Source organism: Leptopilina heterotoma, unplaced genomic scaffold, assembly GCF_015476425.1.
Source record: "Leptopilina heterotoma isolate Lh14 unplaced genomic scaffold, ASM1547642v1 Lhet_256, whole genome shotgun sequence".
Classification (NCBI taxonomy): Eukaryota; Metazoa; Arthropoda; class Insecta; order Hymenoptera; family Figitidae; genus Leptopilina; species Leptopilina heterotoma.
The window spans coordinates 569,584-589,159 of record NW_025110968.1 but is presented as its reverse complement, the minus strand read 5'-3'; the positions used below and the strand labels follow the sequence as shown (position 1 = coordinate 589,159).

The following is a 19,576-nucleotide window of genomic DNA, read 5'->3' as shown; positions in this document are numbered from 1 at the left end:
AAAAAATTATCTTAATCGGTTAACAAGAAAAAAAGTTATGTGCCTTTTTTGAAAAACCGACCAAAATTTTGAGTGAGAGGTAACTCAAAAAATTTTGAAAAAACTTTTATACACTTTTATTCCATGTATAAAAAGGAACAAATTCTGAAAGTATTCTTAATATTGCTAAAATCATCGAAAATTCTTATGATCACTTGGCGTGGAATTGCTCTATTAATGGCGAGTGACACTAATTAATTATTAGCCTTATGATTTTCCAGGAAACTTTTTTGGATCATAATGAACAACTTTCTCACTGAAAGTTCTCAGTTACTCATAATTCGACCGTTAAACGAGAGCCGTGAAGATTGTAGTTCGTGATTTTTACATTAATATAGAAAAAAATTAATAACAATTTTGTTTATAAAGAAAACCACTTTTTTCTTTTTTTATCATTCGTAGAATAAATTAAGACGTATTTTCTTTTTTGTTTCATTGAAAAATTTTTAAAATTGTCTGAAATATAGCGAGTTGAAGTGAAAAATGTCATTAAATTTACAGTTTTCAAAAAAATAGTTTTTCCCAAATATTTCGAAAACGGTAATAGATAGAAAAAGATTTCATAAGAAAAGAAGATGCGGAATGAAATTTTCTATAAGGATGTGTATTTAAAATATTTAAATTCAGAAGTTGAATTTTGAGTGTTCAGGGGACTTAGATTTTGTCCGAGAAAAATTTACATATATATATATATATTTACATATATATATATATATATATATATATATATATATATATATATATATATATATATATATATATATATATATTATATATATTTATTTATTTACATATATATATATGGGCAATTCCACGGGAAATTTTTCTACGACATTTTAGAATCGGTTAAACATATTTTTTTCTCGTTCTTGATAGAAAAATATTAAATACGTATTTTTTTATTTTTCCATATTTGCCGAAATTTTCGAGTTATGAATTTTCGAAATTTTGGATTTTTAAAAGTAGACCTATTTTCAATAGCTTATAACTTTGAAAGTATTGAGTTTGGAAAAAAGTTGTGAAAGGAAGAAAGTTTTGGTTTTTCTTCAACTTTTAAAAGATTTAAAAAAAATTTTTTCTTCAATTTTTAATAAAAAAAAAATTATTTTTTTATAAACAAATTAATTTTTTTTAAATTTGGGCGCGATTTTTTTTTATTTTTTTTTATTTATTTATACCTATTAATATACAGAAAAATTTCCAAAAAGATTCGAGATGGGCCGACTCGTAATTTTCGTTCCATAAATTTTTTATAGAACGAAAACTGTGAATTATAAGTCTAATAGCTTGTAACTTTGAAAGTTTTGAGTTTAGAAAAAACTTGTCACAGAAAGAAAATCTTGGTTTTTCTTTAACTTTTAAACTATGAGTCGGCCCATCTCGAATCTTTTTGGAAATTTTTCTGTATATTAGTAGGTATAAATAAATAAAAAAAAAATAAAAAAAAATCGCGCCCAAATTTAAAAAAAATTAATTTGTTTATAAAAAAATAATTTTTTTTTTATTAAAAATTGAAAAAAAAAAATTTTTTTTAAATCTTTTAAAAGTTGAAGAAAAACCAAAACTTTCTTCCTTTGACAACTTTTTTCCAAACTCAATACTTTCAAAGTTATAAGCTATTGAAAATAGGTCTACTTTTAAAAATCCAAAATTTCGAAAATTCATAACTCGAAAATTTCGGCAAATATGGAAAAATAAAAAAATACGTATTTAATATTTTTCTATCAAGAACGATAAAAAAATATGTTTAACCGATTCTAAAATATCGTAGAAAAATTTCCCGTGGAATTGCCTATATATATTTTATTTTATTTATTTATTTTTTATTTATTTTTTTATTTTTCCGGCGACACAATTATGACTATTATTTAGATTTGCAAAAAAATTAATAATACATTTATAAAAAGGGAAAAATTTTGCGAAAATGGTTTAAAAGAATTGTGTATATAACTGGAGTATATTTACATACCAAGGATAGAAGAGACCAACATTTTTAGACTCTATTTCACTAAGCCCGGCTAAATGTAAACATTAGATCTCACTCGCACAATTTTTACGAGAAACAGAGACAGAACACAGCTTATGCGCATGATCAACTTAATTGGTGTCGACCAGAACGCAGTGAGCCTTGCACTTTTCTTGCATATTTCTCTGAGATTTTTAAAGCGCTTTCTACACAGAGTTCGGTCTCCTCACTCTTCCTTTCTGAATTGAATCCATTTTAAAACAGTCATTCTGCTACAGTGCCGGACTTAGAAAACTTGCCGCCCTAAGCCATTATAATGATGAGTCCTCCTTAAGGCGAAGATTTTCATTCATACTAACGAATATTTTGAATAAAATAAATCAAATTAATTTTTAAATAATATATGCATACTTTTTATTTATAAATTTATATATAAAATGTTAACATGTGTTTATAAAATTTTAGTTACTTCCAGTTTAAAAGTCGTTCATATTAGTTTTTTCCTTGATTTTTTATTGACAAAGTCGTCTATAATATCATTATAATCAATTGTTTTTATTAGCTCTGACTCGATTGACAAAAGAGCTAAAGAGTTTAACTTTTCTTGCATCAATGAAGACCTTTGATAATTTTTAACACGTTTTAAACAAGAAAAACTTCTTTCTCCAGAACAATTTGTTGTAGGAATACATACTGCAATACGCAAAGTAATATCCAAATTAGGGTAAATGTTTTGTAAATAACGCTCTCGTAAGAATTTTAAAATACTTGATGGAGAGTTTAATGCATCTCTTTCTATTTTTGTATGGAAGAAGCTTCATTTGTTAGCAAGGGCACAAATAAATTATTGATTTCAATCAGAAATGAAAAATTGTTTAAAAAACTGAGAAAATCAATAATTACAAGATATTTGTTTGTTTCTTACGAATTCGTAAAAAGATTTGTATAATTCTGTTAATGTATGCAAGTCAACAGTGGAATTTTGTATTTTAATATTTACAATGTTTAATCTTTCTAAAATGCCGTTCCAAAAAATTACCATGAACGTAGTTTCTAATTTCTCCCATTTCAGTCGCATGTTCTTCGCTTCACTTCTTATAAAAGGTTTCTCTGTGAGATCACTTTCAATGGTTTTTAAAACTGCTTGAACTTCAAACTACGAGTCTTTTCAACTCTTGCATACAGATTCTCTTCCTGACCAACGTGTTAGATTCACTCTTTTCAGCGTATTTTTATTTCCAACTTCAATTGTTAATTTTCTCCATTTTTCAGTCGGTCTCACAAAAAATACGTAAACTTGTTCTAACAACATGAAGAACGAACAGTCTTCTCTTTAGTTTTCTTAATAATTTGTTCTATTTTAATGGAATTTAATTAAATTATAAACTAAATATTAAGACAAGGAAATCGTGAGTATTGTCACCTACCGTGTGGTATCGACACTTTACATTAGAAGAAAAAATTATTACTTAAATTAAGGTTTGTATTGTTAATATGCAATAATTAACAAAACTAAACAATAAATTAAATACTTTAAATATTAAAGAATATAATTATATTGACTGCTTTTTTAAACATTTTATAAAACTTTTATAAAAAATTTTTTATAAAATTTTTTTTTTTTTAATTTTCATTGAAAATTAATAAATTTCGTACACTATTTTAACTGTCAGGTTAGCACTCTTACACTTTAATATTTAATTATTCACAACATGATTTATCCTAATTATTGGATAAATTAATACTTTAATACTCCATTTATTATTTTTAACAGTTTATTTCAACATTTTATGCTTTTTTATTGAGATTTTCGACCAAAAACCGAACGTCTACCCAATTCGGTAGAAGTTCAGTGAAACCCGTCCGCCAGGGTGATTACATCTTTTGGCATCATTAATTCATTAAAGTTCAAAGCGAACTCAAAATTTTGCCTGTTTTTCAAAAATTCTGTTTCTTGACTTTTCACAAAAATCTATAGAACGAACGTTAAAAAGGGATGTAATTTAGACAAAATTTATAATTTGAAAAATTTCGCCATATTGGATCCGCTAATTTGAATTTTTTAAATCTGATATCGAATTCGAAATCAGCAACCTTAAAATCTTTAGAATATCCATCGATACTAAAATCGAATTAAATTTATTATTTTATTTTCGTGGTGGCACGATTTTAAATGGGCTGTATAATATATGCCATAGACTGTCAAGAAGTTGAAGAACAGTATTTAAATTACATGCAATATTACATGAAACATTCAAATTATTCATAATTAATAGCAAAAACTTATGGAAAATTCGAATTAGGTTACAAAAATATTAACCCTTAAAGCGCACCCTGGGTATGCGACACCCATATTCTAGCTTTTTATTTTAATATCTCGTTTAAATTCGTAGAAATGAAACATGTGTCGCTATTTAGAAGTCTCTTAAAAGACCAAATTAAAAATTTCTTTTCTTAGGTCTTTTATTATAAATATTTAAAAAACTTTTTTGCCTATATTAGTACTTATTTGGAGAATAAAAATAATGGTTTGTTTTTCATTTTTATTTAATATCATAATCTGCAGACAGCATTCAGATCGATACTCCAAAAAGTTAGTTGTCCAATTGCGGACAGTTTATCTCAAGATTGACAAATCGGATACAAAAAATCCAAATTGCTTTTTAAAAAGGAAGGTGTCTTGCATAGAAATCCACCAAAATTAATAAAAAATGGACTAAAATAAAAAAATAGCAGATGTTTCAATAATTTTTGTTAAAATACACTATGTTTTTCAGTATTTTTCTAGTCTGCAAAAATGTTTTTTAAAAATTTTTTGACCATTTTCTGGTTAATTCTCACACAGGACATGCTAACAAACAAAACGAGTTATTATTTATTAAAATCGGTTTAGTAGATTCAGAGATAAACTGTCCGCAATTTGAGAAAACGTTATTTTGAGAAAATCGCGTTTAAACCTTATATGTATCGTTAGAGGCCATCCATAAATTACCTAAAATTCTTTTGCAAATTGAAACCCCTCCACTTTTTTTATGTCAGACACTATTACATACATTAGCACCAATGTTTCTACTGGTCGTAACAAAAAGCTGGACCCCACCATCCCCTTAAAGACTTACTTAATTTGTCAATGACTTTTTACATTAATTAATTAATTAATTAATTAATTTATTTATTTAATAACATAACGGGACATGCCCTTTCGTACATTACGTACTCCCTAATTCTAAGAGTTACATTATTTGTAACATATAAAAACAGATACAATATGAAGGTTGGCGCTTCAAAAGTTTAAGTTCGGTATATATGTAAACACCGTTGTAGTGTAATAGTGAAAATAAAGTAATATAATTAGACATTTTTGTTTTTCCACTGAGTCCATTAGAAAGTTAGTTATTGTAGTGAATCTTACAGTTTAATAGAAGAATATCAAAATAATATTAATAAATGACAAATTTGTATCTCTATCCGAATTAATTTTAAACAATTAGTAAAAATTATATGAAAAATAAAATTAAAAATTCTGAATGAAATAAGATGTTTAAAACGGTCTAGAAACTGTAAGAATATATAGAAATTCAAAGAGTAACATAAAAATGAGGAGGGTATTATACACATTTTTTGCTTAACAAAATGTCATTTTGAGAAATAAATCACAATACTCTAAAGGAGTTTAACTCAAAAAAAACCATACACAAAAAGTTTGCTGAATACATTTAAACACTGAAGAGAATGATGACAGAAGAATTAATCTAAAACCAGGTGCTGGAGTTGGATTGGCCAACTGTTTACCCGCCTATCTGAAGTGTGAGAGTAGAAGTACGTTTACGGGGAGGGATTTTAATAATTGTGGGGACTCCACGACGAAAAACCAAAGAAATGTTTGCTTCTCCCTCTCGTCGACGCACGGCTAACTGCTCCTTCACTCTCCTAATCTCGTCCCTCTGCATCTTCGTTTTGTCATTCGACAACCATAGATTCTCCAAGTCCGATGAATTTACAGAGTCTCTTTCAGCAGCCACGAACGATCGCAAAATCGCCTGTGCCCTCTCCTCCGTCGCACATACGATTTTCACCGGGCGTGGCTTTTGAGAGACCTGCGCACTAGCACCAATTCTGAATGTTCGAATTCCATCAAGATCAGCTGATTTAGTAAACTTTTTAAATTTGTTGCTGACAACTGCTTTCAAGGTGTTAGAGTCTGTGTTATGTGTTTTATCTTCAGGAAGATTAAATAGAACTAAGTTACACTTTCTTTCTGACCGATCCACTATTTTATTAATACAGGCATTAATCTCGACTGTTGGATTGTCCAACATTGAACATCCCGCCTCAATCTTGTCAATTCTTTCCTCAACCAAAGCAAGACGATTCGTCAAATCAACCACTCTACCCTCCATATTTATTACTCTGGAAAGTGTCTCATCCAATTTGACATTTACTTCCTTAAAATTCTCATTCATTGTAGAGACATTACGAGATATTGTTAACGTCAGCTGATTTAAGGCGTCCACAATAGTATCCAAATTGACAACAAAATTTGAGAATTGTGAGTCAGCTGACGGGGACAATGACCTCGGCTTACAGCAATTAACAAACGATCCGTCAGGCAAAGTAGAGGTCTGTATTGCACAGCTCCGATGGTAAGGAAGTTTACATTTAGAACAAAACGTAGGAATAGCACGTGCAATATCTTTACCACACTTTGTACACTTCTGAATATTTACTGCAGATGCCATTATTAATTTACTAGAAAGTACCAATTAGTAAAAATGAGAAGTTCACAAAAAAGAATTGCAAATTGCAAACTCACTTTAATGAAAGAAAACCTTGTCAATGAACGAATGTCCTAAATAAGGTTAGGATATGTAGACCCAAGTTTACAATAAATAATGCAGGATTTAAGTGAAAAAGTCACAAAATATAAAATCAGGGGAGCACCACAATATGAAGACACTCCACCAAAGAATTAAACCGAACTTATGAATCGGTTAAACTATATAAAAAAGCCGAGACACGCACAAACATGTGCTCAAAAGCCGCCACCTACCGGCGAAAATTGAGTATTTTTTGAAAAATTTACTTTTATTTTTTACAATTGGTTATAAATACTTTAGGATGTGTTTTCTAAAGTCATAAGGAGTTAAAAAATACAATAAAAAGAAATAAAATTTTTTTAAATTCTTAAGTGTAGTAGTACCTTAAAAAACTCTTTTTTAATTATTAAGATTAAATAAATCATTATGAAATCCATTTTCCTTCAAAATATATGTACTGAGCTACATAAGATAATTTTTCCAAAAGATAATATCCTATTCCAGCTTGGAGAACACACTTTTAAGTCCCCGGGTGTCGCACACCCAGTGTGCGGTTTAAGGGTGGATTCGTAAGTGTGCGCTTTAAGGGTTAAAACTGATGTGAACTCCCCACTTACTACATTTTCAAAACAGCCATATAATTATCTAAGCATCGAATTTTTATGCAAAATTGCATTTAGTATTTCGAAAAGTTATTAACTCCTGATTCTTTTTGTAAACTATTCTTTTTGATTACCTTCAAAAGCTTTGTGTTAATGTCCGAGACGCAAAGTGTCAAAAAAACTTTTTGAAACACATTTTAAATCACTATCTGGAAAAGCACTATAAATGCTTGTTGGGGTGTCGAGTACTAGTACAAAAGTTAGATTTTAACGAAAAACGAAGTTAACAATAATTGCCATTTGACAAATATTAAGGTGTTGCAAAACTCCCCACTCTCCTCTAATAAATACATTTCGGATAAATGCCGTTCGGTCAAATGACAGTTCGGTTAAGGTATTAGTCGCGCCGCTGCGCTGGCTCTGGCCAAAAGTTTGAACCTCCCCACTCTAGCTCTCTGGCTTACTTTACGTCACGGTGTAAATTCGTTCGTATGAAAGTTCATAAAGTGATAAATAGTAGTGATAAATACAGACGAATAAAAGCACAAAGTCGCTTATGTTTATTCCTCGGTAAACTTACTCGAGCTGAGCGGTGCCGTCCTGAGGAAAAAGATACATAAGCGACATAATGTAAAAGAACTAAGCCTGTGTAGTAAAATTATCGCTTTTCTTATTCTGTAAACTCGACTCACTGTCAGACCATTTTACAGAGGAAAAAGATACATAAAGACAGTCGAAAGACAGTCGCTTATTTTAGTCTGTAAAGTCAGCTCACTCTCAGGCTCCTTTACCGAGTAAGAAGATACATAAGCGACTTTGTGTATCATTTTGTCCTGTAATGTTTACTTTTGCGGTAAAAGGAGATAGAATTTTATTTTCTTTTCATTTATACTCAAAACTTTCTTTAATTTTAAAAACATTTAATACAAAATTATTAATATTACATTTTATGTCACAAAACGTGTTCTCTTTGCGAGATCTTTTCAATTATAATCTTTTCGTCCACACACTCATCTCAGTAAAAAAAAGGTGGCGCTACGGTCCCAAGACGCTGCGCAGACAATTGGAAATGAAATTGGTGGGAAAACATTTAAATTCAAATAATTGCTTTATCACAATTAAACATACCGGCCACCTTGCGATCAGTACAAAGATCGCAAAAAAAATAAACGATGAACATTAAATAATTTACAATACAATTAAAATTAATTTATTTTACAATGTGTTAGATTCAATAGAGGCAGGCAAAAGTACAATCTGTGAAATAGGGCGGACATACTCGGAATTCGCAGTCTTTACATGAACAACACGGACTATTCCATCCCTTCCAAAAACACAATTTGTAACGCGAGCCAAATTCCATTTTGCGGGTGGACTATTTGCATTTTTTAATAATACAATATCTCCAATATTAACATTCGGTCGAGCAGAAAACCATTTAGTACGCTGTTGCAATGTTTGTAAATAATTTCGGGACCATGATCGCCAAAAATGCTCTAAAATTTTTTGAAAGAATTGCCATCGCGTTAAACGGTTTTCTGGTACATCAATAACAGACGGAGTCGGTACAATTTTTAGTGCAGTGCCTACCAAAAAATGACCTGGTGTAAGAGCCTCGCAGTTTTCGGGGTCATCGTCGATTGCACAAAGCGGACGAGAGTTCAAGCAACTCTCAATTTGACATAAAAGAGTGTTAAACTCTTCAGCGGTAGGTGTCGAGTTTGATAATAATTTTCGTAGATGACCCTTCACACTTTTAACACCAGCCTCCCACAATCCTCCGAACTTGGGAGCGACTGGTGGCATGAAGTGCCATGTAGTACCATCCGAAGCAAAATAGTTTTTTAAATCTACATCCTTTTGAAGCGTTCGAACAATTTGGGAAAGCATACGAATAGACGGGATGGTGTGACTCTAGCCGACGGAAGTTCACCCATAATTTGAGTTTCTGGTCTAGATTTTTCACGAACGCAAGTTATGCAGCGATTTACGACAAACTTTGTTAAATTTCGACCACCAATGATCCAATACTGAGTGCGAGACAAACTCAATGTTGCCTGTACACCGGCATGCAGTAAATTGATGTGAAACTGTTCCAAAATAAGACGTGCCATTTGACATTTCGGTAAAATGGCAGGAGGTCGTTGATAAATAGATAATTTGGATTGGCGTAACCGGCCACCAAGGCGGATAATTCCCTTCTCATCGAGAAAAGGATTTAATCTTTTCAATGCAGAATCATTCGGCATAACTTTGTTTGATTTTAAAGCTTCGATCTCACGAGAAAAAAAAGGTATTTTGGATGTATCGAATCCAAAAAACGGCGGAATCTGAAATTTCATTTGCGGTTAATGCTTTGGAAAAGACGGCTCTAGTTTTAAAATGCTGAATTGCTCGTAATGCATACGCAGTAATACGTAATAGACGAGCCCATGACGAATAAAGTTTTAAAAAGGACGAATGCCAGTCTTCTCTATCCTTAATTTCAGTCGAATGCGAAGATATACGTTTCTCGAGTACAGGGTCAATAATTTTGAAATTACGTTGTGGCCAAGTGTCCGAATGATCAGAAAGCCATTCTGGCCCATTCCACCACAATGAGAATGAGGCTAACTTATCAGCTGACATACCGCGAGAGGCACAATCTGCAGGGTTGTCCTTTGACTGAACATGATTCCAAATCGCGGTAGGCAATGTGGTTTGAATCGCGGATACCCGGTTGGCCACAAATACTGTCCAGGTTACTGGTTGCTGCTGTAACCAACCAAGAACCACAGATGAATCCGTCCAACAAAATACCGGAATATCCTTCAAATGCAAAGAATCAATTACATAACTTACGAGTTTAGCCAAAAGCGTGGAAGCACACAGCTCTAATCGAGGGATACTAACGGTTTTTAATGGAGGAACCTTTGTTTTTGCCATGAGAAGTTTAACTGAGATAGATCCAGAGGGTGAAATAATTCTTGAATAAACGGATGCAGCATAAGCGACACTGAATGCATCCGAAAAACCATGAATTTTAATTTGACAAAAATCAGCACCTCGGTCAATCCGTCTTGGAATTGAAATTTGCGATAAGAATGAAAGTTTGGAACAAAATTCGTTCCATTCATGCGTTAAGTCCGTAGGGAGATCATCATCCCAATTGAGCTTTCTCAGCCAAAGCTTTTGTAGCAAAACAATACTGGTCCTTGAAGTCCTGGAATTCCTGGAAATGTCCTGAAATGTCCTTAAATGTCCTGGATTTTGAACTTTTGTCCTTGAATTTACCATATTTTGCTTTTCAATATTCAATAATTTAAAAATTTTACTCAAATTTAAAAAAATAATTTTTTTGATCCATCAAAAAATAATTTTAATTTGTCATTTGATTAAAGAAACTGGTATATACAATATTGATTTTTAACTTTCTTTATAATAAAATAGATATTTTTGTTCAAGTAGGTTAATTTTGTTTTTCCCTGATTTCCAGACAAAATTTTCAAAGATTTTAATTTTAACCCTTTTCAAAATCTAATTATGTATTTCTGAAAATTCACGCTATAATGTTTTTAATATTCAATTATAATTTAAACTTTTAAGTGAAATTCATTTTTTAATCAATTTTTATTAGAAAATTTTCCGAGAATTCAATTATTTAAATACAAAAATCAATAATTTATTCAGTATTTTGTGTTTATTTACTCTCCCTGCAATAGGCAGGGTTCGAGACTCCCAGATACATTTACAAATCAACTTATTCTATATGTACAAAACTTCTTAACCTATAACGTCGCTCTTATTCCACATCAACAACTTAATCAACACGCAACTTAACCTATTCTCATCACACTCATCCACTCAAAATTCGCCAGTGCCAGGGCTTCCGTTTCCAGTTCCCTTTGTCCATACTGACTGATTCCCCATTAACGCCCCACCCCTTTAAATCCTAAACCTCCATCTTCCTTCCTGTCCTTCTTCATTTCTCCCCATTCACCCGATCATCTATTCCAACCTCAAGCACTCGTCCATTACCTTCTCTCACGCACCATTTTACCCCATCCACCCACACACATTCCCTACCCATTCTTACTTCTCTTCCATTCCTTCTTTCGATCCATGCCTTCTCTCCCAGTAACCATCTTATTCTCCTTTCCCTCCACGTTCTATCCTCATCTATTCTCTCAACACATCCTTTCAACCTTCCTTTCATCCTCATAACCTCCTCTTTCTCCTCCTCACTTCCCAGTTCTACTAACCACATCCTCGGAATTCCATTCGCATCCATACTCATCGCTTTCATCTGCCTAATATTAATTTTCACCCCTATCCTTTCAGCCAGTCTCCCCACCTCTCTTCTTCCTTCACTTAAACCTGCATTCATACCCCTAATCATTATATTTCTTTTTCTTTTATCCTTTTCCATCCATTCCACTCTTCTTTCCAGCTCATTCACCTTCTGTTCATAATATACACTTTCACTCCCCTCACTACACAATTTAACCCCCTTTTTCAACATAACCTCCATTTTCTTATCCTCTTCCTTCTTCTCTAAAATAAATTTTTCCAAATCATCCACTCTTTCTCTCATACCTTCCAACTCACTCGCCCACCTTTTCCACTTTTCCTGCATCCTTTCCATTTCCTCATCTAATTCATCAATTTCTTTACCCCTCTCATCACCTAATTCACACACCGTTACAAAATTCTTTCTCACTCTCACAAAACGCTCTTCCATTGCCTCATTCAACATTTCCACTAACTCCATCAAGTCCATACAGTCTGCACACGTCATCACCTTTCCATTCTTCCCAAACCCTCTTTTAAATATTGGCGCCTTTTTCTCAGTCTCTCGCACACTACTTAAATCAAATTCAGCTATTCCAGAAATCTACCTTATCATTCAATATTTCCCAATGTCTCTCTCTCTCTTTTCTCTCACTTCAAGCAACCTAACCTCACAACATTCACTTCTCTATTTTTACCTTTTTTATCACTCACACTTAACCACTCGCACACATACACTCTTTTTACTTTCACCACCACTCTTTCCTTTGTTATTTCAAACACTACACTACCCACCCTTCAATAAAATACTCAAAATTTTGCCAAAAACTCTTAACCCTTTACAAACGCGTGCACAACTCAACGGTACCGGAAACGGAAGTCTAATTTATTTAGTAATTGCATATTTTTTAAAATTGAATTTTTATGAAGATTTATCAAAATTTTTAGTAATAATTGAATTCTTTCGGCGAATTTAGAAAAAAAATTGTAAGAATAAATGCAATTTTCTATCATTTTATTTAAAATTTTATAAAAATAATTGAAATTCTGCGATAACTCTTGTTATTTATGAAAATAATTGAATTCTTGCAACGAATTTTATTAAAAATCTTTTTAAAGAATTGAATTCCAGAGAAAAATATTATTATTTATGAAAATAATTAATTTCTGTGAAGAATTTTATTCAAATTTTTTTAAATAATTAAATTTTTCAGAATTTTTAAAACTTTTTAAAAATAATTAAATTTCATCTAGAAATTTCATTAAAAAATTGAAAATAATTTAAATCTGACAAAGAATTTGAAAAAAAATTTTTTTAAATAATTGAATTCCTGTGAAAATGTTTATTTTTGAAAAAAAAATTAAATTCTTGGGAAGAATTTTATTAAAATTTCTTAAATAATTGAATTGCTTAAAAGAATTTTATTTTTTTCAAAAATTTATCAAAATTTTTAAAAATAAATTTTTAAAAATAATTGAATTCTCAAGAAAGAAAATAATTGATTTCTAGCGAAGAATTTTATTCAAATTCTATTAAATTATTGAATTCTCATAAAAAATGTATTATTTGTATTAAAAACAATTTAATTGTATAGGAAAATTTTATTAAAATTGCAATTTAATGAACTAAATCTTGCAAAGAATTTTATTTTAAATTTTTGGAAAAATTGAATTTTTCAGACTATTTTTTAAAATTTTCTTTATATATTTGAATTCTTTCGAGAAACTTCATTAAAAAATTTTAAATAATTGAATTGATGCGAAGAAATTGGTAAGTAATTGAATTCCTGTTAAATTTTTTATTAAAATTTTGTTTAAATAATAGAATTCTTTTGGAAAATTTTATTAAAATAGTAGATATCGAAAATAATTGAAATGAGGAAATTTTTTGAAAATAATTGAAATTTTGCCAAGAATTTTATTAAATTTTTTGAAAATAATTGAATTTTGGAGAAGAATTTTATTATTTATATAGATAATTGAAATTTTGTCGAGAATTTAAAAATTTTTTGAATATAATTGAATTTATGCGAAGTTATTTAAAAATAAATTATTGTCAAAAATAGAAAAAATTGAAGGGTTTGTATTAGAATTCTTGATAATTTCATAGTTTATAAGGCAAACAAAAAAAAAAGACAAAAATTCAGAATTTTCCTATAAATTCTAAAAATTCAATTTTTTCCAGTACTTTTAGTAAAAATCCCTGACTTTTCCCTGAATTCCTTGACTTCCCTGACTTGTGGCAACCCTGTTACACATAATATAAATGTCCTGGAAAAATAAGAAATTTTTCCTGGAATGTCCTGAAAATGTCCTGGAAGTTGAAGTCATATTTTCAGTAGACACCCTGTAAATCCACCTGAGCGTGTTAATTGAATGATTTCATCTCTTAACTGGAGAGTAGAAGATTTATCTGGCCCTCCAAGATAAACGTCGTCTACATAGGTATCATTCAAAAGAACGGGAGCTGCGTTAGGAAATCGTGACTGTTCATCATGAACCAATTGGCGAAGTACACGGATAGCTAAGTAGAGATAACTTTTCATCCCATATGTGACGGTATTCAGAGCATATGCTTGAATAGGAATGTGGATTGACTCTCGCCAAAGAATGTATTGATATTTTCTGTATTCAGGTGAGATTAATATTTCTCGAAACATGTTTGCCATATCGGCACATAAAACAAATTTGTGTTGTCGCCAATTCAAAAGAATAGTTGTAATCGAATTTTGGAGTTTAGGTCCAGCATGTAGACAATCATTTAAAGAAACTTGCGTAGATGTAAAACTCGATGCATTGAAAACTCCCCTTTCCTTGGTAGTTTGACTGGAATCACGACAGACAGGGTGGTGAGGTATAAATACGTTTTCCGAATTACTATCATTTACTGGACCCATACAAGTCATGTGACCTAACGATTCATATTTAGCCATAAATTCTTTGTACTGAGAAGCGAGTTGAGGATCACTAGAAAATTTTTTCTCTAATCTTTTTAACGAATTCAGGGCAGTGTGATAAGAATCACCTAGCTGAGAAGGAGATTTAATAAAAAGAAGATCGACCATATAGTGACCATCTGGTAATCTCGAAAATGTTTTTAAAAAATAATCTTCACATTTTTGCTCCGATTCTGTCAATTTATTTATTGATGGAACTTCTTCCAATTCCCAAAACCGATTTAACGATTTTTCAATATGATCATCAACACAAAGATGAACATTGATATGAAAGGCTTGAGCGGAGGGATTCGATATTGGTCCGGAAAGGATCCAACCTAACGATGTGGATTGTGCAACAAGATATCCTGATGAAGCTGTGCAAATTCCGTCCAGTAACACTCGACTGTATAAATCAGATCCAATTAACAGATCAATACGTTCCGTGGACCATAGACAAGGATCGGCAAGTTCTAAGTCACGTAAATTATCAGGAATGTTTGATAGGACAAACTCAGTCGGAACATAAGAAGTAATTTTTGGCAAAACAAATGCCCTAGTCATAAATGAATCAGTATTGGAATTGACGCCTTTAATAATAATTGGGACTGAATGAGAGACTTTATTTGAACAATTACCTCCTAAACCTGAAACAGCTATATTAGAATTTTTGCGAGGGAGTCGTAATAATTGACAAACTGAATCTGATATAAAAGTGGCATCGGAGCCCTGATCAAGCAAAGCGCGTATTTGAACTCGGCGACCATCAGACGCTTCAACGATGACACGAGCTGTAGCCAATAACACAGCAGTTCGGTTTTCATTAGATGCGTTAAAATGAGACAAAATAGATGTTTCGGTCTCAGACTTGTTTAGAGTTGTGTTATTAACAGACCTTTTATTGGCTTCCATATTTTTTGAATCGATGTCGGCTGTCAAACTGGTTTGCTCTCGATGCAAAAAGGAATGGTGAGGCTTTTTACACGTGAAACAGACATTTTTGCTTTCAAATAAACTTACTTTTAAATTGCGGGCAAGCATATAAATTATGTTCTCCTTTGCATAAACAGCAAACCAACTTTGACAGACTTTGATGAGAATGAATTTTCGCACAAGATGAAACTGTTGATTGAGGTACATTGGTTATTTTATTTTCAGTACGTTTTTTAGGGTTAACTGAAGCTTCAAGAGCGCGAATACGAGCGTCCAAAAATTTAATGAATTGATCGAGAGAAGGAGGATCCGTTGAATCACTTGAGACTAATTCCCATTGATCGCGTGAAAATTTATCGAGTTTATTAATTAGCAAAAAAACAGACAGATCATTCTTCTCATCAATCGGTCGTTTAAGATTAGTTAAGGCTGTGGTGACAGTGATAATTACGTTGCGCATGTTTTTTAAACTATTTAACCAGTCTGATGTTATGTCTGGAATTTCAACTATCTTTTTTAAATATTCATTAATCAAGGCTTTACAATTATTGTAACGTGATTCGAGATTTTTCCAAATAATTTGAAAATTAGCTGACGTGCCGGGTTGGTTTTGAGCAAAAATCAATGCTTCATCTCGAAGACTAAGTTTTAAATAATGCAAACGTTCTACATCCGAAATCGAATTATTTTCTATAACTAATGAATAAAATAAATCACGAAAAGCTAACCATTCACTATAGTTACCTGAAAACGTTGGTAATGTAATGCGAGGAAGTTGAACGGCAGATGTTGATCGGCTGGCAGAGTTAGGCGATGATGATACGATATCCTCCCCGTTTGGATTTGGTTGATTTGGAACTGGTTCTGGAAGTCGAGACAATATAGAATCTATGGCATCCTCGTAGATTTCTTCGAGTTGTGAAAATTCCTCTGGATCATATTCTTTGGTCGTTTCTTTGATTTTTTCCTTTGGAATCGTAGGCGGTTTTGCAATTAGCATGGCGTGGTTTCTTCGACATCTTTCCCAAAAATCCTGGAGATTAGATAATCGTCCAACTAAATATTGACGAGTAGGATTTTCTGCAGTGAGTATTCGATTGGAGATTTTTGTAGGGGAGAGGGCCCTAAGGTGGTCACCCATCTTTTGAACGACTGTAGATTTCAAATGGAATTATATATAAAGGTCAATAATACGGCGTTTGAAACTTTATCTTATTACCTAACTTCCTATCATAAAGTTTTTTTTTATTTCATTAATAAAAAAAAAGTTATGGCACTTTTTAAAAAAAGTTGAAAATTCGACTTTTAAAAAAGTGGCCCCAAGGTAATAAAAATTCACTAAAAAAGTTTTAAAAAAATGTAAAAAACGTATTACTAAGTTGTTTATTTAATATTAATTGTTTTTCAGGATCACAGAAACATATTACATATTTTTTTTGCACTTTGTCCTTTCGTCAAAAATGATACTTTTTGTGTATGTATTAGATAGGTAAAATTTTGAAAATAATTCTATTTTATTATTATTCATCATAAAACTTAAAAATTGATAAAATTCACATTCACAGTGATAAATGTTGATAAATATGGCGTATAAACATATTTTCATAAAAAATCAAAAGTGACCACCTTGTGGCCAAAAAAGTGTCCACCTTAGGGCCAAGAAAGAATTTTTTAAACGTTAATGAAAAAATTTTTTAAAGCACAATATTAATTATATTCATTTGGAATATTATTGTACGATATATAAAGATAATTATAACGATTTTTACTAATTTAAAATGGTTAATTTCGATGGTTTTAACACCCTGAGAAAAAAATTTCTCGATCATTTAAAAACAGAAATTTTACGAAGTTCACGTTACAAAGAGACTCATACGACTATTTACCTCAAAACTTTACTAAAATCTTTGTCTTCTCAAATAATAACAATAACAAAAAACATTTGAAGATACTAACTAATATACAAAAATTTTCTTAGGGTGACCACCTTAGGGCCCTGACCACCTTGGGGCCCTCTCCCCTAATAGAAGAGAACAGCGTTTCTTGTTCACTTTGAAGGAGCACATAATTTACTTGCGACATGATATAAACTTGCGTTGTTTTGCGAATAAAAGACACTTAGTACAGCGGGAAAAGCACAGTTTTTTCTTGTGTATTACACTAATAATTTGACAACATTGATTGTTGTAGTGATATTATATGCGAAATAACTTGGTAGATATGCGGTCAGTTAGCAAAAGTCAACGATTTTCTGCAAAGCGTTCACATGGCGTCACTTTACGAACAAAGTACTCAATGAAAAAAAACATTTATCTCCTTTTTTATCCGGCTCGAAGGACCATGTTTACTTTTGCGGTAAAAGGAGATAGAATTTTATTTTCTTTTCATTTATACTCAAAACTTTCTTTAATTTTAAAAACATTTAATACAAAATTATTAATATTACATTTTATGTCACAAAACGTGTTCTCTTTGCGAGATCTTTTCAATTATAACCTTTTCGTCCACACACACATCTCAGTAAAAAAAAGGTGGCGCTACGGTCCCAAGACGCTGCGCAGACAATTGGAAATGAAATTGGTGGGAAAACACTTAAATTCAAATAATTGCTTTATCACAATTAAACATGTAAGTTGGTGACGTATGCAGCGTCGTTTACCGAAATATGAACCCACAAAGTGTTTTATTTATCTTTTAACTCTGTATTTCGTCACTTTTTCCATTTTTGTCATTTTTAAACAATCTTTTTTTGCAATAAATAATTAAATTTTTTAATTCTTTTTTACACAGTTAAATGGAGCTTTATTTATGAATACAATGATAACAAAAACTCAATTTTTTCAAAAATGTCGCTTATGTATCTTTTTCCTCTGGACGGCAGCACACTGAGATCTTATGGTTATGAAAAGATGATCACTCTATACAATATATTTATTGTTATATAAAAAAGAAGAATTTCCAGTTAATATACAATATGAGTTATTAAACTGTAGTGCTTTGTGTTTATTAAAATTACGAATATTTTTAACAGAGCACATTTGCAGAAAATTTACAACGTATCACAATGATCAATTTTCGTATTGTTTCATATCGGCGTAGCTCTGTGAAGTTTTCTTTAATTTACTAAATTTCTATTTTACGAATGTGTAGGGGAGTATAGTCGAGGTTGGACCACTGTCTAGGTAGGCCATTTGCGTTTTTTGTCAAGTTTACTAGCGCCACCTTACTCGCATGCTTGTCGAAGCTTGTCTTAGTAAAACCTAACTTTTTGTTCAGTTACATTTTCGGAGAATCGAAAACTGTGTTTTCTGTGACGTCGGTACAAAAAAGGTCAAAAAAAGTTTTGTGCATCATGTGAAAAATCATTAATAAAAAAAAAAAAAAATTGAATCGTCAAGGCAAGCATGCAGAAATTTTGTGGGACTCATTGTTGAAAGAAAATCAAAGTGAAAAATCGAATCCCGAAACCTATTTCTTTTTGTTTACAACAATTCGATAATGTTACTTTCTGTCAAGGTCGGCCACTTTGTGTTTAAAATGCGCAAAGATGAGGACGAGCTACTTTATTTGCAAAAACTGCAATTCTGTATAACTCATAATATAATTGATCATCTTATTAATATTTTCATTTAATTTTATTAATATTTCAGCGCAAAATTTTTTTTTATTTATATTTATTTTTTTATATTGTTTATTTTTATTATTTTGTTATTTCATTAAGTTAAAAACTGTAAACAATAAAAAATCAATTTTCCGTAACTCCAAACATGTTATTTTATTTTTTAACGATTAATGCCCTTTGAATTTTAAACATGGCCGACCTTGACTGTAAGGACCAAACCTGGACTACAATTTTTTTTTTAAATCTTTATAACTTTTTCATTTAAAAACCAATCAATTTACTTTGTGCAGAAAAGATGTTCCTATTAAACAGGACTTTCCAACCATATACTTCAATTGTCCAAATTCATTTTTAAAAAAAAGTTATACACAAAAGTCAAAAAGGTGGCCGAC

The 19,576-nt window shown here is 31.1% G+C and overlaps 3 protein-coding genes across 3 annotated transcripts in view; 1 reads left to right on the top strand and 2 right to left on the bottom strand.

The window, feature by feature from the left end:
* Window positions 1–19,576, top strand: part of LOC122503294 (bladder cancer-associated protein) — a 43,020-nt gene that overhangs the window by 12,990 nt on the left and 10,454 nt on the right. The window lies entirely within an intron of this gene.
* On the bottom strand, window positions 9,702–10,700 carry LOC122503291. Its single transcript, XM_043613767.1, has one exon. The coding sequence runs from the start codon at window positions 10,698–10,700 to the stop codon at window positions 9,702–9,704; it is 999 nt and encodes a 332-aa protein (XP_043469702.1).
* LOC122503290 lies at window positions 14,021–16,562 on the bottom strand. The gene is made up of 2 exons (XM_043613766.1): window positions 15,705–16,562; window positions 14,021–15,604 (listed from the first exon to the last, which is right to left on the bottom strand). Exons 1-2 carry the CDS (start codon window positions 16,560–16,562, stop codon window positions 14,021–14,023), a joined length of 2,442 nt encoding a protein of 813 aa, XP_043469701.1.

Coding starts and splice junctions, on each gene's coding strand:
- LOC122503291 (XM_043613767.1), bottom strand. CDS start 10,700: ATGGTAAATTCAAGGACAAAAGTTCAAAATCCAGGACATTTAAGGACA.
- LOC122503290 (XM_043613766.1), bottom strand. CDS start 16,562: ATGCTAATTGCAAAACCGCCTACGATTCCAAAGGAAAAAATCAAAGAA. Junction 15,605..15,704: donor ATCAAAGTCTGTCAAAGTTG/GTTTGCTGTTTA, acceptor ACGTGTAAAAAG/CCTCACCATTCCTTTTTGCA.